Genomic DNA, 17207 nt, shown 5'->3' on the forward strand with positions numbered 1-17207 from the left:
AGCTGTCCAGGATTTCAGGCAGGGGGTCTTTCCTGCCTGGAGATACCAGGGAATGAACTGGGGACTTTCTGCATGCAAAACAATTGCTTTACCATCAAGTGATGGCTCTTCTGCAAGCAAACATTTGCGTTTATAGAGGAATAATTGAATCTTTCTGTTATGTACTGAAGTTCTCACCCTGCTGTAGATAGTTTTCACTCAGGTCCACATATGCAAATAAGGGATTTAAAGTAACGTTCAGTGATTGGATAGTTACAGAAAATGGTTACTGTTGCGTTCTAGTATATAATCAGGCTGGCCGAATCCTTCAGTTCAGTTCTGTTCTGGCCTGTGAATAAACAAGAGCTGTTTGAAGAATCGCTGTGTCGTCTGATGCGTTCACCCACAACTTAACACTTTCTGATGTGACTCTGAAGGTAGATGACACTACACATTTTCACGGTCTCAGAAACATGATACACATGAAGATATTGCCACTGCCTTCATTTACCAGCCCAATTGTTCCCTAAGTTTGTAAGAGAGGAAGGCCGATTGCGGGATCTACTAGTGGATTTCTAAGAAGCTGCTGCTATGTTTGAACCTGGAAGAGGCTTAGTTAGATATTTTGCTGTCCTCAGCCCAGGGATCCCTGGTGTCCTATCCAAGGCTAATAATGACACCCCAAATCCTTCGTCTGTAAACGTGCTGATTTATTACTTTCCAAAGCTCTGCAATACACCATAAAGCAGTAGTCCTCATTACATTGTCCGGCTGAGGATATGACTGGCCATCAGCTTGACTGCCAGCATAATCTCTTGGCAAGTTGGCTTGATCTCAGATTCAGGAAGGAAGAACCCATATTTGCCCCTATCACGAAGCTCAAAGGTGAAGGAGTATTTGATACCCTGATTGTAAGCCCAGTCATCGGAACAACCAGAGGAAGGATCTGCAAAACAGGACAAGAAAATTACAGTAATTGCTGCTAGCCTGCTACAGAGAACACAGCAAGAAAAAAATAGAGGGAAATGTTATTGTTGCTTGTTTATTATTTCATCTGGTTTCTTAGGACTTCTCAATGACATTCAAAATAGGTTTAGAGGATGACCTTTGATAAGCGCAGAATCAAATTAAGCCTTGATCAAAGGTCGATTCACACATTCATGCACAACACTTGATGGCTACAACACATAAAGCCTTTATATTGCACATTTTTGTATGCTATTTTCACAAGTATTGCAATTTTATGCACACTTTGCCTTGGTAGACACTTCTTTTTTGGGTAAACATTACTAGGTTGAAGAACTGTCCTGCAAAATCTGGAAAAGTGCCAATTGTGAAGGATAGTGAATTCGGTAGTTTCACATTAAATGCAAATGGAATTGATTTTCTATTCCACCTCTACTTCATAACCCAACATGCCACGGATAGAGCTTAAAATACTCCATTTATATGTATCCTTTCTCCACACAGTCTAAAAGGGTCTCTAGGCCTCCCCCTCCTTGGCTGCCCAGGATCAGGGCAACTTATTTATTTGTGAGGGTGTTATGTACTGAGCTGAATCCTAGAACAATAGGATCCAGAATGCAGCTGTCTGATTGGTCCGCAGGAGCCACCCAATCCAGCTCCAGGTGGAAGTGAATCAGCAACCCGATTGGCCTGCAGGAGCAGCCAATCAGGCTTCTGGAGGAGGTGAATCCGCAGCCTAATTGACCTACAGGAGCAGCCCGGAATTAGCCAATCACGCGGGGCCCATTGTGTAAATAATGTATATATAGCTAGACGTTTTGGAGAAAGATTCATTCATTGCTACTATGAGCTGAATAAAGAGCATGAAATTCACACTCAATTCCAAGTATATTTCAGAGGAGCAAAATTTCAGTATAACAGAATCATCTCCCGGCTGGCTTAGCCAGGCTCTTATTAGGAACAGAGGAGCCCAGAACTGAACTGATAGGTGGAAGCCTTTTCTACACTGATGTTGTTAGGAGAACACAACCTTGTGTGGTGGTGCATGACAGGAAGAAATTCTATAGGCGGCACTTTTTCCAACACTATATCTACATGCCACAGTTTCTACTTTTCTTTCACATGTGTAGTGAAGGAAGCCCTTGCAGTCCTAAGCACAACGATTCTGAATGTGTTATGTTTACAGAGAGATGAAGTCTTTCAAATACTTACAGATTGTCAGTGCTGATGTCCCATACTTGTATTTTTTACCATACAGGCTGGCTATAGCTTGGGAAGCTTTCTTTGCGAGTTCATTCTGGTTTTAAATGAAACAAAACAAAACAAGCCATTTGTGGTGGTGGAATATTCTGACAAAAAGGGAAACGGGGGCAGAAATAGCTGATGTTTTCTTATTTGTCCCATATGAACCCATATAACTGCAAAGTGAATGTGGTTTATGTCTTCAAATCTGATGGAAGCCAGTTTGATGGGATGCACACCAGACAGCAGTATTTCTCAATAAACTACAGAATATATATATGAATTGTGGGTCTAATGTCATGTGCACACAGCTTCAAAACCAGCTGTGGGAGCACACTAGACCCAGAGTTAATGGTAATCTTAACATTGCCATAGTCTCTAGATGGAACCTGGGAGGGTCAACCATTGTGTGTTCTCTCCCCCCAACAGCCTTGGGTTCAATCCAAAAGATGCAGAATACCCAACTGAACCATTTAATAATAATAATAATAAATAATAATTATTTATACCCCACCCATCTGGCTGGGTTTCCCCAGCCACTCTGGGCGGCTTCCAACAAAACACTAAAATACAATAACCTATTAAACATTAAAAGATTCCCTAAACAGGCCTGCTTTCAGATGTCTTCTAAAAGTTTGGTAGTTATTTTTCTCTTTGACATCTGATGGGAGGGCATTGCACAGGACGGGTGCCACTACTGAGAAGGCCCTCTGCCTGGTTCCCTGTAACTTGGCTTCTTGTAGCGAGGGAACCGCCAGAAGGTCCTCAGTGCTGGACCCCAGTGTCCAGGCAGAAGGATGGAGGTGGAGACGCTCCTTCAGGTATACTGGACCGAGGCTGTTTAGGGCTTTTCAAAAGTTTCCTCCTTCATCCCATCCCCAACTTGCTTCAGTTACAATCTAAATAAATAGTTGGGGAGAACTCAGAAGCTTGAACATTAATTTGTGACATATTTGGTTGGACTAATGCAGGTATTGCTCTAATATGGATCCCCCCCCCACTTCCCAGCCTGGTGCCTTTTAGATATTTTTTGAACTATAATTCCCATCAACTCAGTCATACTAAGGCTGTCCAAAACGTCTGGAGAGTGCCAGGTTAGAGAAGATATTACCAGTTCGTCGTGGTTGGGTGCCTTGTTCAAAGTATATCCATAAGGGAACAATATCATCTGAGAGTAGGAATGAATTGACAGATAGGCTTTGATTGAAGAAAGATGGCTGCGGATGAATGCTGCAACTGCTTTCGTTTCTGGTTCTGACTCTGCTGACGGTCCACAAAAATTTTCAGTACAAGGATCTTTGGAAGCATCCACAGCTGTTGGTGAAGAGAAGACTTACTTTTATTTAGCTAGGTAAAGGTAAAGGTACCCCATCCCGTACGGGCCAGTCTTGACAAACTCTGGGGTTGTGCGCCCATCTCACTTAAGAGGCCAGGGGCCAGCGCTGTCCGGAGACACTTCTGGGTCACATGGCCAGCGTGACAAAGCTGCTCTGGCGAGCCAGCACCAGCGCAGCACACGGAAACGCCGTTTACCTTCCCGCTGGTAAGCGGTCCCTATTTATCTACTTGCACCCGGAGGTGCTTTCGAACTGCTAGGTTGGCAGGCGCTGGGACCGAGCAGTGGGAGTGCACCCCGCCGCGGGGATTCGAACCGCCGACCTTTCGATCGGCAAGCCCTAGGCGCTGAGGCTTTTACCCACAGCGCCACCCGCGTCCGTTTAATTAGCTACAGAAGGTCAATATAGGTTTTCCTGAAAGTGTTTGAATTGAAAATTTTCCTCCAATCCAAAATGGATGAAGAATTGATGTAGCGTGTTTATTTGATTTAACAAAACTAATTTAACAAAGCTAAGAAGGATGTCATGTTAATTTATATTTGCTGTACAAAATACCCCTTTCTTTTTTTTTTGCCAATGCCAAGATGTCTTGGAAACCAAAATATTAAATTGAGAGGGGAGGAAGTAATGTCCACATAGTGTGGTGTGGCTTCAGAGTTATATTCAAAAAAATTCAGAGGTTTAGTTGCAAGTGTGTGTGTGTTTTAAAAAACAAAGAATACTTACTGCCCCATGCAGCATCAAAGTTTCTGTTGAGGTCAACACCAATACATTTATTGCTGGTTACATTAGAGCGATTCTTTCTCCAACAGCGATCCTAGACGACAAAACAATTGAGGAACTTCAGACAGATATATGGATCCCCCCAACCCCTTAACAAATGATCAACAGATTGAATTGATTTTGAGCACAAAGCCCCCATGGTTAAAACGAAGACTTTCATATTTAAAACTAGGAAGGCAATGCAATAAAAAATAATGCACTAAATGAATTTGTGTTTGACATTATGATCCTCTCACTGTAAATTCTGTCTCTCAGGCTCCTCATGTGAGCACATGCTACTGTAAAGATTTTTTTCAATGAATCCGGGGACACTTTTCAACTTCAATGGATTTTGTATGGGAACTGATTTGTAAATCCGGGAACTATCCCCGGGAAATGGGGACATCTGGTAACCTTACCTTAGGGGGTCTATCTGCACTATACAGAATTATGAGAACTATAGTTTGGGTGCTGGGAGTTGTTAGCATACCCCCCCCCCCGGGGCAGTGGCGTAGCGTGGGTTGTCAGCACCCGGGGCAAGGCAAGTAATTTGACCCCCTAACCCATGGATTTGCGCCCCCTAACCCTAACCCCCAGATGTTGCGCCCGGTGCGGCCGGCCCCCCTGCAGCCCCACACTACACCACTGCCCCGGGGGGGGGGGGTATAATAATCCTGTTTCTTACCAGAGCCCTATTGGAATTGCAACTCAGTGAGGGAAATCAGGGTCTCCTGACAACTCTCAGCCCCCTTAACAAACTACAGTTCCCTTGATTCTTTGGGGGGAAATCATGACAGTTCAAGGTAGTATGGTATTGCTTTGAATGTCTAGAGCACATGAGGCCAGAATTAGGGCAGTTGCTCTTGAGCAGGTATGGACTTCATTATATCTTGTTTGCCCTCCTCAAACCATTTTCACTGTACCAACCCACAAGAGCACACAAATATCCCATTTTCATTGCACACCAACCCAGAGTTTTTGCCCTTTAAAATCACAGATGAAGATTTAAGTTGCTAAAAGTAGCTTTTGCAAGCAGGAAGATGTGTACCATACCGAAGTCCAACTCCAGATATAGCCATCTATGTTGAGTACGGGAAGGATGTAGAACGTCATGTTGTCCAGCAGATTTGTCATAGCCTTGTCCTTTCCGTAAGTCCTGATGGCCTGGTGATACATTTGAGGGTTTAGAAGTCAGTTTTACTCAAGGATTAAAAGCAAATTACAATGCAATTCTATGTGTACTTACTCAGGAGTAAGTCTCACTCTCCACAGTGGGCCTAACTCCCAGATAAGTGCACACAGGATTGTCTCTGCAGTTCATCATACTGCATGACAACAGATTCTCTGCAGAAGCTAATCTTCATCCTAATCATCGCGAATCACTTTTCTAGAACAATCCCAAAGGCAAAGAGTCAACTTCGTATCTATGGTGGTTTCCAGATCACCTGTTTATTGACCATTTATCCTGATTTGTTTGCACAAAGTTCTGGAAAGAATATGCAATATTTGCTATTGATTGGGTCTTCATTTCACTTGGTTTGCAAAGCAATAACTTTTAGCAATAGTTGTCCTGCACTTTGCAATGCAGTCTTCCCACCACTATGCTTACTATAAAAAGTCTGATTTTGCAGGGGTTGGGGGCTTGTTGCACAAGCATGCCAAGTCCACTTTAATCGCACAGCCTAAATTTGCTGATATGCGATTGAATCTCACCTGCAAAATAGTGACAGTCTGGAAGTGGCCTGCGCCATGTTTTGTTAAACCAGACTGGAGCACATTCACAATTTGTTTGCTGGCAGAAAGGAGCCTTTGATTCCCCCCCCTCTTGCTTCTCCTGCTGTGATATTGGTAAGACTGGAATTGATTATCGCTGTTGGGAGGTGTTGCATAGTAAAGGAAACTTTCTGAGGTTCAGCCACTAAGACATTGCAGGTAAATAGGACTGATGGTTAACTAACCTCTTTCACAAACCACTGGCAAAATGCAGGTGAAATCCACTCTCTTGCATGAATTCCACAGTCCATGAAGATGGCCTTTTTGCTGCCCTTTTGTTTCCCAACCTGCTTTTGAAACATTTTCCGTGGTTAGGAACAATTTGTAAGCTGCTGGTACATCTCTCTCTCTCTCTCTCTCTCTCTCTCTCTCTCTCTCTCTCTCTCTCTCTCTCTCTCTCTCTCTGTGTGTGTGTGTGTGTGTGTAAAACTACACAGATGTGTCAGTTCCTTTCTGAGAACCTTTCAGAAATGGATTTTCGCTTTTAAGCAATGCTGCAATTGTGTAGCAAACCTTTATAGCTTCCAGGGTTACAATCTTACAAACACTTCCTCTTCCTCAAAAAATAAGCCCAGCTGAGCCCTCTAAAACCTGGGTCATAGCCTTGCATAGGATTTGGATACAAGTCTTTTTGTTTTTCTCATTAAAGTAATAGGATATGCTGGAGGAAGACTGGGGAACCTTTGTCCCTCCAGATGTTGTCTTGACTATTCACCATGCTGGCTGGGGTGGATAGGAGATGTAGTCCAGAAACATTTGGAGGGCTGAAGATTCCCCACCCCTGCTCTTGAGCATCTTTCCCATTCTTTGAATATTGCTGTGGAAAGAGCGTCATACCTGAAGGATATACATGGGCCGATTTTCAAAGGTTTTTCCAATCTGAAGGCGGGAAATCAACTTTGGCTTCTTTTTTGCAATTCTGGCAGTCCAATCAGAAATCTGAATAAAATAAAATATAAATGGTTCAGCTAGCAGCAGATTAAATGCTAGTGATGCACAGATGATTCCTTTTTAATTGGAACTGAAGTTTGTGACACCAGATGACTAAAATATGGACGGACAGTAGCAGTGGTCTCACACTTTCCAGCACAGGGGTGTCTGAACCCCAGGTCCTTTATGAGTTACTTGTTTGTCAACTGTTAATTTTTAGTTGTTGTTTTATATTCTGTACTTGATATACAGTTTGGTTTTTTATTGCTGTTTTTATGAAACCTGCCTTGAGATTACTTGATGAATGGCAGGATATACATGGAATGATGATGATGATGATGATGATGCTAATACCCAAGTACAACACAAAATAAGACCAGCGGTGCAGCTACATACAGAAACCCCACCGCTATAAATAAATCAGAAATTAAATCATTATAACCATGTAAAATGGGACGCAGGTGGCGCTGTGGGTAAAACCTCAGCACCTAGGACTTGCCGATCGCATGGTCGGTGGTTCGAATCCCCGTGGGGGGGTGCGCTCCCGACGTTTGGTCCCAGCGCCTGCCAACCTGGCAGTTCGAAAGCACCCTCGGGTGCAAGTAGATAAATAGGGACCGCTTACCAGCGGGAAGGTAAACGGCGTTCCGTGTGCTGCGCTGGCTCGCCAGATGCAGCTTGTCATGCTGGCCATGTGACCCGGAAGTGTCTGTGGACAGCGCTGGCTCCTGGCCTATAGAGTGAGATGAGCGCACAACCCTAGAGTCTGGCAAGACTGGCCCGTACGGGCAGGGGTACCTTTACCTTTAACCATGTGAAATCGCAAAGAATTGTTTTTGCTCTCCAGCACCATCTGGTGTTGCATGTTTATAATGCAATCAAAGTGCTGTTTTTTTTTCTTTTTTCTTTTTCTTTTCTAATGGAGCTGTGTCTCCAGTCCTATCTGAGTGAAACCAGTGCTACTTCTGACTACTGAGAATACTTCCCTTTAAGGTCATCAAATGTATCCTGTACCTTGTGCCATTCATTATATTTCGTGTAACTGTAGCTGGCGGGAGAATTCCTTTCAAGTTGCTTGTCAATCTCTTCTTGCAGGTTTTGAAATAAAATCCTGCATGATACAAAACACCACAAGCAAAATCATGTCCTGTCATGCACAGGATCAATTCAATATGTAAGTTTTATGCATCACACAACTTGTACACCTTTTAATATAAAAATGATGGGGCTCATTTTGGCTAAAAGTTGGTCGTGACTCCCATTCCATTGAGAATGATGTGTGACAAACTTTCTCCGTCGGTTTCAATGTCATTTTAGTCACAACTGACTTTAGCTGGACCAGGTCTGTTAAAGCACATGGTTCATCCAATATGGTGATGGTATATCTCAGCTCCACAATTTTGATCTCAGTCTCTTGAAAGTTGGACATGCCTGGTTTATCTGATACAAGCAGCAATGAAGCTTTTCTAACAGCAGAACGAAACTAAGAACATCTGCTGTCTTGGGGCTATGATTCATTAACTAATTAAGGAAGAAGAAGAAAAATGCATTGCATCACCTGTGGGTCAAATTCTACTCATAAATGAGAACTCCAAGGGCATATTAGGACAACTGCATACTTATATAAGTGTCACTTTAAGTGACAAAAAAAACCCTGGGAATTGTGACTTGGTGGAGATTCCTCAGTACCTAGAGTGTCAAGGATCCCCTGAGAATGAACATTAAACCAGTTTAAGTGTGCAGTGTGGATATGTACACAGATAAACCCACCATTATCTCTGCATGGATAAAACTACTGTTGACTATTTGTGCCATAGATACTCCATTGGCTCTTAGGAACATAAGAAGAGCCTGCTAGAATCTACACAGTTTTCCAAACGGCTAGCAACCAGGTGTAACAAATATTTAAGCATCACCCACTCATAATGTAGGCCGTTCTGCTCCAGGAGAGTCTTAGTAGTATTGGACTGTTCAGCACGGACAAGGAAATTCACTTCCATCTGGTTGACTATATGCGATGCCGAGTCTGGATACCAAAAGTCAATCTGCACAGGAAGAAATGTCAAGGAGTCAAGACGGAAGTCAACATGGATGTAGTTTTTGAAGAAATCTCTAGCTTTACAAAGTAGAATGCCCCAGCATCTTAAAAACTGGCCATATTAAGCTTGTTTGATGGACCTGAAAGATCAGAAATCTTTTATTTGCAGCCAAATTCTAGAATAACTTTAAATTTTCTAATTTGGATTACTGTTACTGCTGCAGGAATACCTGCTCTTTCTGGGTCCATCCATTGCCACATTACCAAAGGGTTTGGACAGTGGTTCCACCTGAAGCTGGAGTTTAATGGTTTCTCCTATCTGCTGCAGAGGAGAAGTGCCATTATGTTCCCAAAGGAAAGTACTATCCTACACAATAGGACAATCTTCTCTCAGAGAATTAAAACCACAGAGGAACAGTGTCTGGAAAAAGCACAGGCTGCAGCTAAAAGATTCGTTTTGCATTTACAAGGAAGACCCATCAAAACAAATTTATATGCCAGCCTGTGTTTTCTTGGATTGAAAAACTAGTATTGAAAACCAGTGTGCTAGGGCTGAGCCTCAAAAGAATCCCTTGGTAGGGAAAGGATGGAGGGAAATGTCATCTAGTGATGAGGTTAGACTAGGGTTGTTGTTGTTGTTTAGTCGTTTAGTCGTGTCCAACTCTTTGTGACCCCATGGACCAATTCTTGAGAATAATCTTTTGGAGAATATTTTGGAGAATATTCTCGATTAATGAGGTGTGTACATTTAAAGCAGCTGTGTAGACAACATAGAATTTACATTTGTGGAGAATATTCTCCGGAGAATTTTCTAGCAGAGAATATTCTTTGGAGAATATTCTTACCTCACATCATTCGACAAGGGTGATTATATGTTTGGGGTGTTTTTTTGTTCTTATTTGGCTCACAACTAGCAAAGCATGTTTAAAGGCCTTGAGTTGCAAGGGAACAAAAAACATTGAAATCATACAACATTTTTGAAGAAAGTCCTATTAAAATGTCAAGGCTTTTAAGACATGTTTACATTTGTCTAGCAAAGCACTTTGGACAGAGGAAAGACGAGTGCAGCAAATTGGCCTAAAGTCAACAAACAGCTATTTTACCACTATATGTGTTGAATGGCTTTGCAAGTGTGGGCCATTTCTCTCCTGCGGTCTCCTCAAAGATATGGTGAACTCTGGATCCGTTTTGAGAATTTTTTGTATGAAAAGATGGGTGTTAAGGCCTTTGCAGTAAATTAATGCCTTTTTTGGAGACTGACAACATTCCTCTTTACCCTTTCAAGAGGAATGTGAAGAGAAGAGAACCAGATTCCTAGTCACATGTTTTCAGTGTCTGCACCAAATGTGCATGTGTGTATATTTGAGGAGGATCAGGTGTGAGGTTCCACTCCTCTACTGTTTTCCACATACTTGGCTGATGGTAGTTCCCTATGCATGTAGAAGTGTAAGCTTTGTTCACATGTCTGAGGGCTGTAGCTTTTGCAGGATTCCTGAAAATTTGATCAGGATCCTAGGATCATGAGGGTGTACATGGAGAAAGCTCTATGTACAGTAGGGATGAATCTGTCAGTCTGGGGCTCTCTCGATTTCTAATTTTTCAATCTTAAATTCATTTTGCCACATTTTTGCATCACTTTGCATTTTTTTTTAAAAAAAAACCGCCACCGTTTGGGCCTGCATTTCTTTTAATATACAGGTTTTTTGTATACAATTCTTGCCTAATATAATCCATTTTTGCATGTTATTTTCACCAATAGATGCACATATATGCACACTTTCTTTAATACAGTGCTACCTCAGGTTAATTTGTTTTGGAGGTCCGTTCTTAATCTGAAACTGTTCTTAGCCTGAGGTACTACTTTAGCTAATGGGGCCTCCTCCTGCCGCCACACGATTTCTGTTCTCATCCTGAAGCAAAGTTCTTAACCTGAGGTATTATTTCTGGGTTAGCAGAGTCTGTAACCTGAAGCGTATGTAACCCGAGGTACCACTGTATATTTAGTACACAGTTTTTGTTGGTGAGCAGCATTGCAAAACTGGGAGACATGCAAATTTCAAAGAATACCCAGGTTTCAGATCTGCATACAGTATTGTTCTGTTCACGTTAAAATGCAAACTGAACTGAATTCATCCCCCATCCCTAATGCACAGGCCTTTTGAGGAATTCATGCTATGTGCAACCCCAGAGACTTTACCACACCACAACAAAATCTGGAAAAGTTGCAAAGAAGAGCAACCAAAACGATCAAGGGGGTTGGACATATTCTCCTATCAAGAAAGACTACAAGGTTTGGGGGTGCAAAAAGGTGAACAAGGAGGGGTGTGGTAAAATTAAGTGTATAGGGAGAATAACTTCTCCCTCTCTCATAATACTAGAATCTGGAGTCATCTAATGAAGATGGATGGTAGGAGCTTTGCGACCAACAACAGAAAGTACCATACAGTGCATAGCTAAGCCACAGACTTTGCTTCTTCAGCAACTGGAATAGATTTGGGGAGCGCATGGGGCACATGCAGGAAGAGCAGAGGGGGAAGAAAATCCCATTGCACAAGTGGAAATTCTTGAACTGAAAGGATGCACTATTTGAATACCGCCCAAGGTTGATTTTCTTTTTCTTAACAACAACAATAGCCTTGCTGATTCTTACAGGATATCCAACAATCCAACACTAAACACAAAGGGTGGTGGATTGTGGGGGGAGGGAATCCAAGCTGTAAAAATATCTTACCGGTATTTTGCTTGCCAAGGATTTCAAGAAGCTCACTTGCTTTTCATTCTGCGGCTTCACACGGAACACCTTTGCACTGCAGGACATAAAAGTCAAGGAGTGAGTAGCATGTCAGGATTAATTGAAAGAACTTCTGCTTTCGTCCAGACATGTAGAACGTTGACATGTCTTTTAATCTGGTTTTAGATTCCGATTGATTTTATTTCTTGAAAGTTTCAAATAGTTGTTTTAAAGTTTTTTTAAATGATGTCATTATTTTATTTTACGTTTTTGTAAACGTTTTTTTGTTTTTTTTTGCTTTTTGCAATCAAGCCGTTTATAAATTGAACGATATAAATAAATAAATGATAAATACCTGTCAAAACGCCGAGGACAAGTGATAGCAAAAGCAGTGGCAATCAAGCCCAAAGCCAACAGGGACTTCATGTTTCCTTTCCTCTGCAGCAATCAATGCCTGTCATATTTATTCCTCTGCTTGGTGAGATCAGCTGACTTCTTCAGGGGCATTCATGGGATGATATGAGGTTTCTGTTGTTATGCCTATGCTTGTAGTTAATGCAAGTACAACTCCTGTTAGTGCCTTCAAATTAATTGGGGGAGTGACCCTCCTGGAAACCTTTGTGATCAACATGAGATGCTACATCCAACTGTAATGTTTCTGTACATAATTTGAATGGGGAAAAAAAACCTATTGTGGAATCCAGGGGTATATTTTAATTCCATTGGCTTAGATATGGGTTTGTGATATTCAGGAGAAGCCCTACTGATTTTTGAGAGTCTTCTCCGTCTGTACACTAAGGAACGCCTACACTTACATCAACCTGGGCAGCCATTCAGGCTCATCTCCTGGATGGCAACCAGAAGGAGGGTTTTATTCAGTGGTAGCTGGCGTCCATTGAGACTGGAAGGAGGGAAGGCTGGGAGACCAACAATAGGTTGAGTCATAGCCAATGACAGCCAGAGTCAAATAATGCTGGGTTCGAAGGGAAAGACTGAGATGCAGACAGGGAGAACTAGCTAGCAGTGTGCACAGCCCTCTTATCTGCCCTTTGCCCCAATCTCAGGGCCACTTCTCAGACCAACCTTCCCTGGGTCAACCTAGGTTCCACCAACCCAGCCCTGGCTTATTTTGGGAGCAGGCCTAATGTTTAATTACAGTTTTTTTTTAAAAAAATCAATGTTGCATCTTCTTCCTCTTCAACCAAGAGCAGGTGGGTGGTCAAATTCTGCATGGTCCTCATGAAACCCCAGGTTTCTATTTCATTGCCTCTCTCCTGCTTCCCACGATATCCCCTGGGCCCCCATTCAATTTGGATTTTAGTGGTACCTTCCTCAGGAATGTAATTTTGCAGGACAAAAGCCCTAAAGCAAGCAATTCTTCTTTGCTGTTTTGCCTTTTGTTCACTGGGGGGCAGCCTCCAGGCATGTCAAGGAGTTGGACCCTATGGTGATCTTTTCATTTTAGGTACATTCAAGATTAGGTCTTATCTTTAGTTTAGTCTCATTTCCTTTGTTGCCCACAGAGTCAAATATCTCCCTATCTGTTCCTTTGGTTTATTTTGCTGTTGTTATCAGCCACTTATCAATATACTGTGCTTTCTAACTGACACTTTCTCCAAACGGTTTGTTGTTACTGCAGAAACTACTCTTCTTTCATCTATTACAACTTTCCCCTTCAAAGGGCTCCACTTGTCCTACTTTAAAGTGGGGTGTCTTCTATTTGAAAGGCTGTCTGGTCCAAGTCTGGTTAACACTTGGATAGCATGCTGAGCAGGTATGCAGGGCACCTGCTTACAACCTTCCTCACTATTTCTGTATAAATGATAGTATTTATTTCTAAATGTGTATCTATACATACACATTAGCAAATTTATGATTTTTTAGAGCTACCATACATCTGGGAATCACTCAGCAAAATGGGGTCTGGGTGGAGTTTCACTGAATTGGCAAAATGTCGGGGAAAACCCAGACACATGGCATGTAGGGCGAATTTGGAAGAAATCAAAGGAAAGCCAGAAAGTAGCAACCCTAGATTGTTTTAAAAAATGCTCTTTTGATTATGCATTTTCTATTTTTGGGGGGTGATGGTGCACCCATCTGTAGTTCCAATGGACTCTATTTAAATGAATTGGCCTGAATGCAGTCATGTGACAGCAATGGGGCTGGCTTAGGATCTAATAGATCCCAGGCCAGTTTAGGGCTTTCCTTTGGGGGCACTTTCAGCTGGGGGAAAGGGAAGATCTGCACTGGCAGAATGGCACAGGTGTGTGTGTGTTTAAAAAAATGACATTGACTTAAAAAATAATAAAAAACATTTTAAAGACCTTGCCAGGCTACTGGTGAGCTCTTTTAAAGATTCATTTATTTATTTCATTAACCAACTCTATAGACCACTCCATGACATAAAGCCATTGGAACTGGTGTTCACAGTAAAAACTGAATGAAATGCAGCAACACAAGCTCCAAGAACAACAAAATAAAATAAAGAATACTCTAAAACCATAAAGCCATCTATACAAACTCTAAAAGCAGTAAAACCATTTCCTCAAATATAAAAGGAAATTCCACAAATGCCTTGAATTACACCTCAGGGAAAGCCTTACTAAACCAAAATGTTTTCAGTAGCTGCCTAAACACCATCAGGCTAGGCAGGTGTCTGATTTCAGATAGTAACTGAGAGCTGAATCTACAATTCTAAAAGTCTGGTTTCTAGGACAGGCTAAGTGAACCTCAGGATCAAAAGCTGCTCTCAGTAGTGCCCCATCTGAAGAGCACAGCTGCTTGGCAGTGATATAGTGGGCAAGGCAATCCCATAGATACCTTGGTCTCAAGTTGTTTGGGAGTTTAAGTGCTAAAAAGCAGGGCCTTGAACTGTGCCTGGTCGCCATATTGGACTAGTGGATCAAGAGGTTTTAACAATCGCTTAATCTAACCAATCAAACAATTAAGGATTTCTAGCCATACTCTCGATATCCAACGTCCACCTAAAATAGGCATGATTACTTACATTTACCACAGTTTTGCTATGATGATGTGATAAAGACGATGTTTGTCTGCATCCTATGAGAATGAGGATGATTCAAATCCCTTGTTTATATTTTCTGTCTTTCTCTTTTCTCTTCCTACTTCTGTTGCTTTCCTTCAGTCATTAGGCACAGGCTCAACCCGATCAGTTAAACATCCTGCAAAGAGGGATCTCTTTTTTGTGGATCTGAGCAGATGCCCTGTGGCTCACTTATCTCACGATTCTCCCCTTTAGCTATCTTCACAGAGAATGTAGTTGAAACCAATCTCCCAGGAAGACGGGATAAGAATGAGAAGAACTGTGCAGCCCAAGAACAATCATACTTTGTTCTGAGTTGTCTCCATCCCAGCCTGAGATATGTTAAATCCCATCAGGAAATTAATTCTCTTTGGATTTTTAATGTGAAAGCTTTTGGTCTGTGCAGGAAGAATGTGAAAAGGCAATTTCTCTTTAAATTGGTACACATATACCTGGGTGTCATAGCAACTGAGAAGTGCCTAAGCAACATTCTAAGTGGTCATCCATTGCTCATCCTCAAGAAGCTCCAACAGATAGCTGAATATATAGATGGACAGTAATTTATCAAGTGAGCAAAACCATTTTGTAGGCTTGTGGTCTGTATCACCCAGCCAAATGGTGAGGAAAATGCCACCACACATCCACAGTAAATCAGAAACCTGGGGAAGTACTTGCCAGGAAGTTACAAAATGACCATCTTATTAAGTGGCTATGTAGTTAACAATATCATTTGGCAAGTAGTCACTTGCATGCATTCAGCTCTCTCCCTGGCTGACATTGGATTCAGCTACATTAGTAAAGATAAAGCACTTTACATGCGTTATAAACACTGATATATCTATATACCTGAAGGAGCATCTCCACCCCCATTGTTCAATGAGGTCCAGCTCTGAGGGCCTTCTGGCGGTTCCCTCACTGCGAGAAGTGAGGTTACAGGGAACCAGGCCGAGGGCCTTCTTCGTAGTGCCCTGTGGAATGCTCTCCCAACAGATGTCAAGGAAATAAACAACTATCTGACTTTCAGCAGACATCTGAAGGCAGCCCTGTTTAGGGAAGTTTTTAATGTTTGATGTTTTATTGTGTTTTTAGTATTCTGTTGGGAGCTGCCCAGAGTGGCTGGGGAAACCCAGCCAGATGGATGGGGTATAAATTATTATTATTATTATTATTATTATTATTATTATTATTAATGACACCAGATGGCACTGTGGAGTCCCATCTTTCGCGAAAGTGATTTCCCATTACTAAGTTTACAACACGTTTTTCCCTGAAATGCTTTTTTGATGTGTCTAGATCCAGCCATTCTTTCTACAAATTGTACGGTACTGTATCTGCAAGAGGTTACAAAAAACACAGACTTTTTTATAACTTTCAGACATTTTAAATTTCATGGAGAGCAAAAGCGGTCGTAGTGGTGAAAATTAGATCCATATGCTTGAATTAACTGGGGACGCAATACATATCTACACAGATATACAACCTGAGTATAGGGGCTCGCAGCATTAACACCCCAATAGATCTTGCTTCCTCATTAGTGTTCCAGGGAAGTCCATAGCTCTTGGGAGCAGCACAAAGCCAAAAGTCTCACACAAAGCCCCCACCACCACCCAGGCCTATTGTTTTCCCAGGATGATGTCACATACAGTCAGGTGAAGTGGGAAAAGGTCCACCCATCTGTCCCTATGACAATCTCTAAGCTCACGTAAATGGCAGTGTTTCACTGGCCAACCAATATCAGTACCTTAACAAAGGAAGTGCTTGGGTAGGTTTCCTCTCATAGATTCTAAGTCAAGCACGCAGGACCACAGGTTTGGTCAGACTGCCCTCCCTAAAATCATGGCTTGGGACACACCCATGCAGCAGCTCCCTTCATTGCTGGTTCAGTATAAAAGCCATACATCACCAGAAGCTATAACGTGCCAGGCTGTGTCTTGAACCTGCAGGTATCTAGCAGCAACTGTCTGGAGCCTTATGTTCCATTCAGGTATACTTCTGAAGGCCAGACAGACGAGGTCTTAGAGATCAAGGCTGCACTTTTAGCCTTAAAGGACCTTCCTTTGTTTTCATGCTGTTATTTGACTCTACAAGCCAATCAGCACACCCCAAGCCCTATAAAACCCTCAAGGACAAACTAGTTTATTAGTCCAAGCAATTTTTGTGTGTGCTAAGAGTGGCTTTGCTCTGCTCCTGATTACCAGCCCAACTTTGACTATCTTTTTGTATCTTGCTCTTTGATTCCTACCTGCCCTTGACCATCTGCTTCTGGTCCTTTCACCTTTGTTGCTTGTGACAGAAACAGACTTTACTCCAGCTGTGGCATGTCCCAGTGCAGAATCAGTCCTCAAAGAAATTGGCTAACACTGGGTTAGACCATTGGTCAATTTAGGCCATTACACTGACCATGAT

At 42.2% G+C, this 17207-nt stretch overlaps 1 protein-coding gene across 3 annotated transcripts; it reads right to left on the minus strand.

Moving 5' to 3' along the window:
• Window positions 1-672: 672 nt before the first annotated feature.
• LOC309369859 (mast cell carboxypeptidase A-like) lies at window positions 673-17176 on the minus strand. Of its 3 annotated transcripts, none has more exons than XM_081911256.1 (12): window positions 17044-17176; window positions 12114-12298; window positions 11759-11834; window positions 8910-9034; window positions 8004-8100; window positions 6897-6998; window positions 6245-6346; window positions 5340-5450; window positions 4251-4341; window positions 3299-3501; window positions 2158-2242; window positions 673-925 (listed from the first exon to the last, which is right to left on the minus strand). In XM_081911256.1, exons 2-12 carry the CDS (start codon window positions 12182-12184, stop codon window positions 738-740), a joined length of 1251 nt encoding a protein of 416 aa, XP_081767382.1. In that variant the 5' UTR covers window positions 12185-12298; window positions 17044-17176; the 3' UTR covers window positions 673-737. The 3 variants fall into 3 exon arrangements, with proteins under 3 accessions (XP_081767382.1, XP_081767380.1, XP_081767381.1); XM_081911254.1 differs by lacking the exon at window positions 17044-17176 and adding an exon at window positions 16282-16441; XM_081911255.1 differs by lacking the exon at window positions 17044-17176 and adding an exon at window positions 14766-15242.
• Window positions 17177-17207: the final 31 nt, after the last annotated feature.

This window comes from Podarcis melisellensis (genome assembly GCF_964234715.1).
Source record: "Podarcis melisellensis genome assembly, chromosome: 5".
In the NCBI taxonomy this organism is placed as follows: Eukaryota; Metazoa; Chordata; class Lepidosauria; order Squamata; family Lacertidae; genus Podarcis; species Podarcis melisellensis.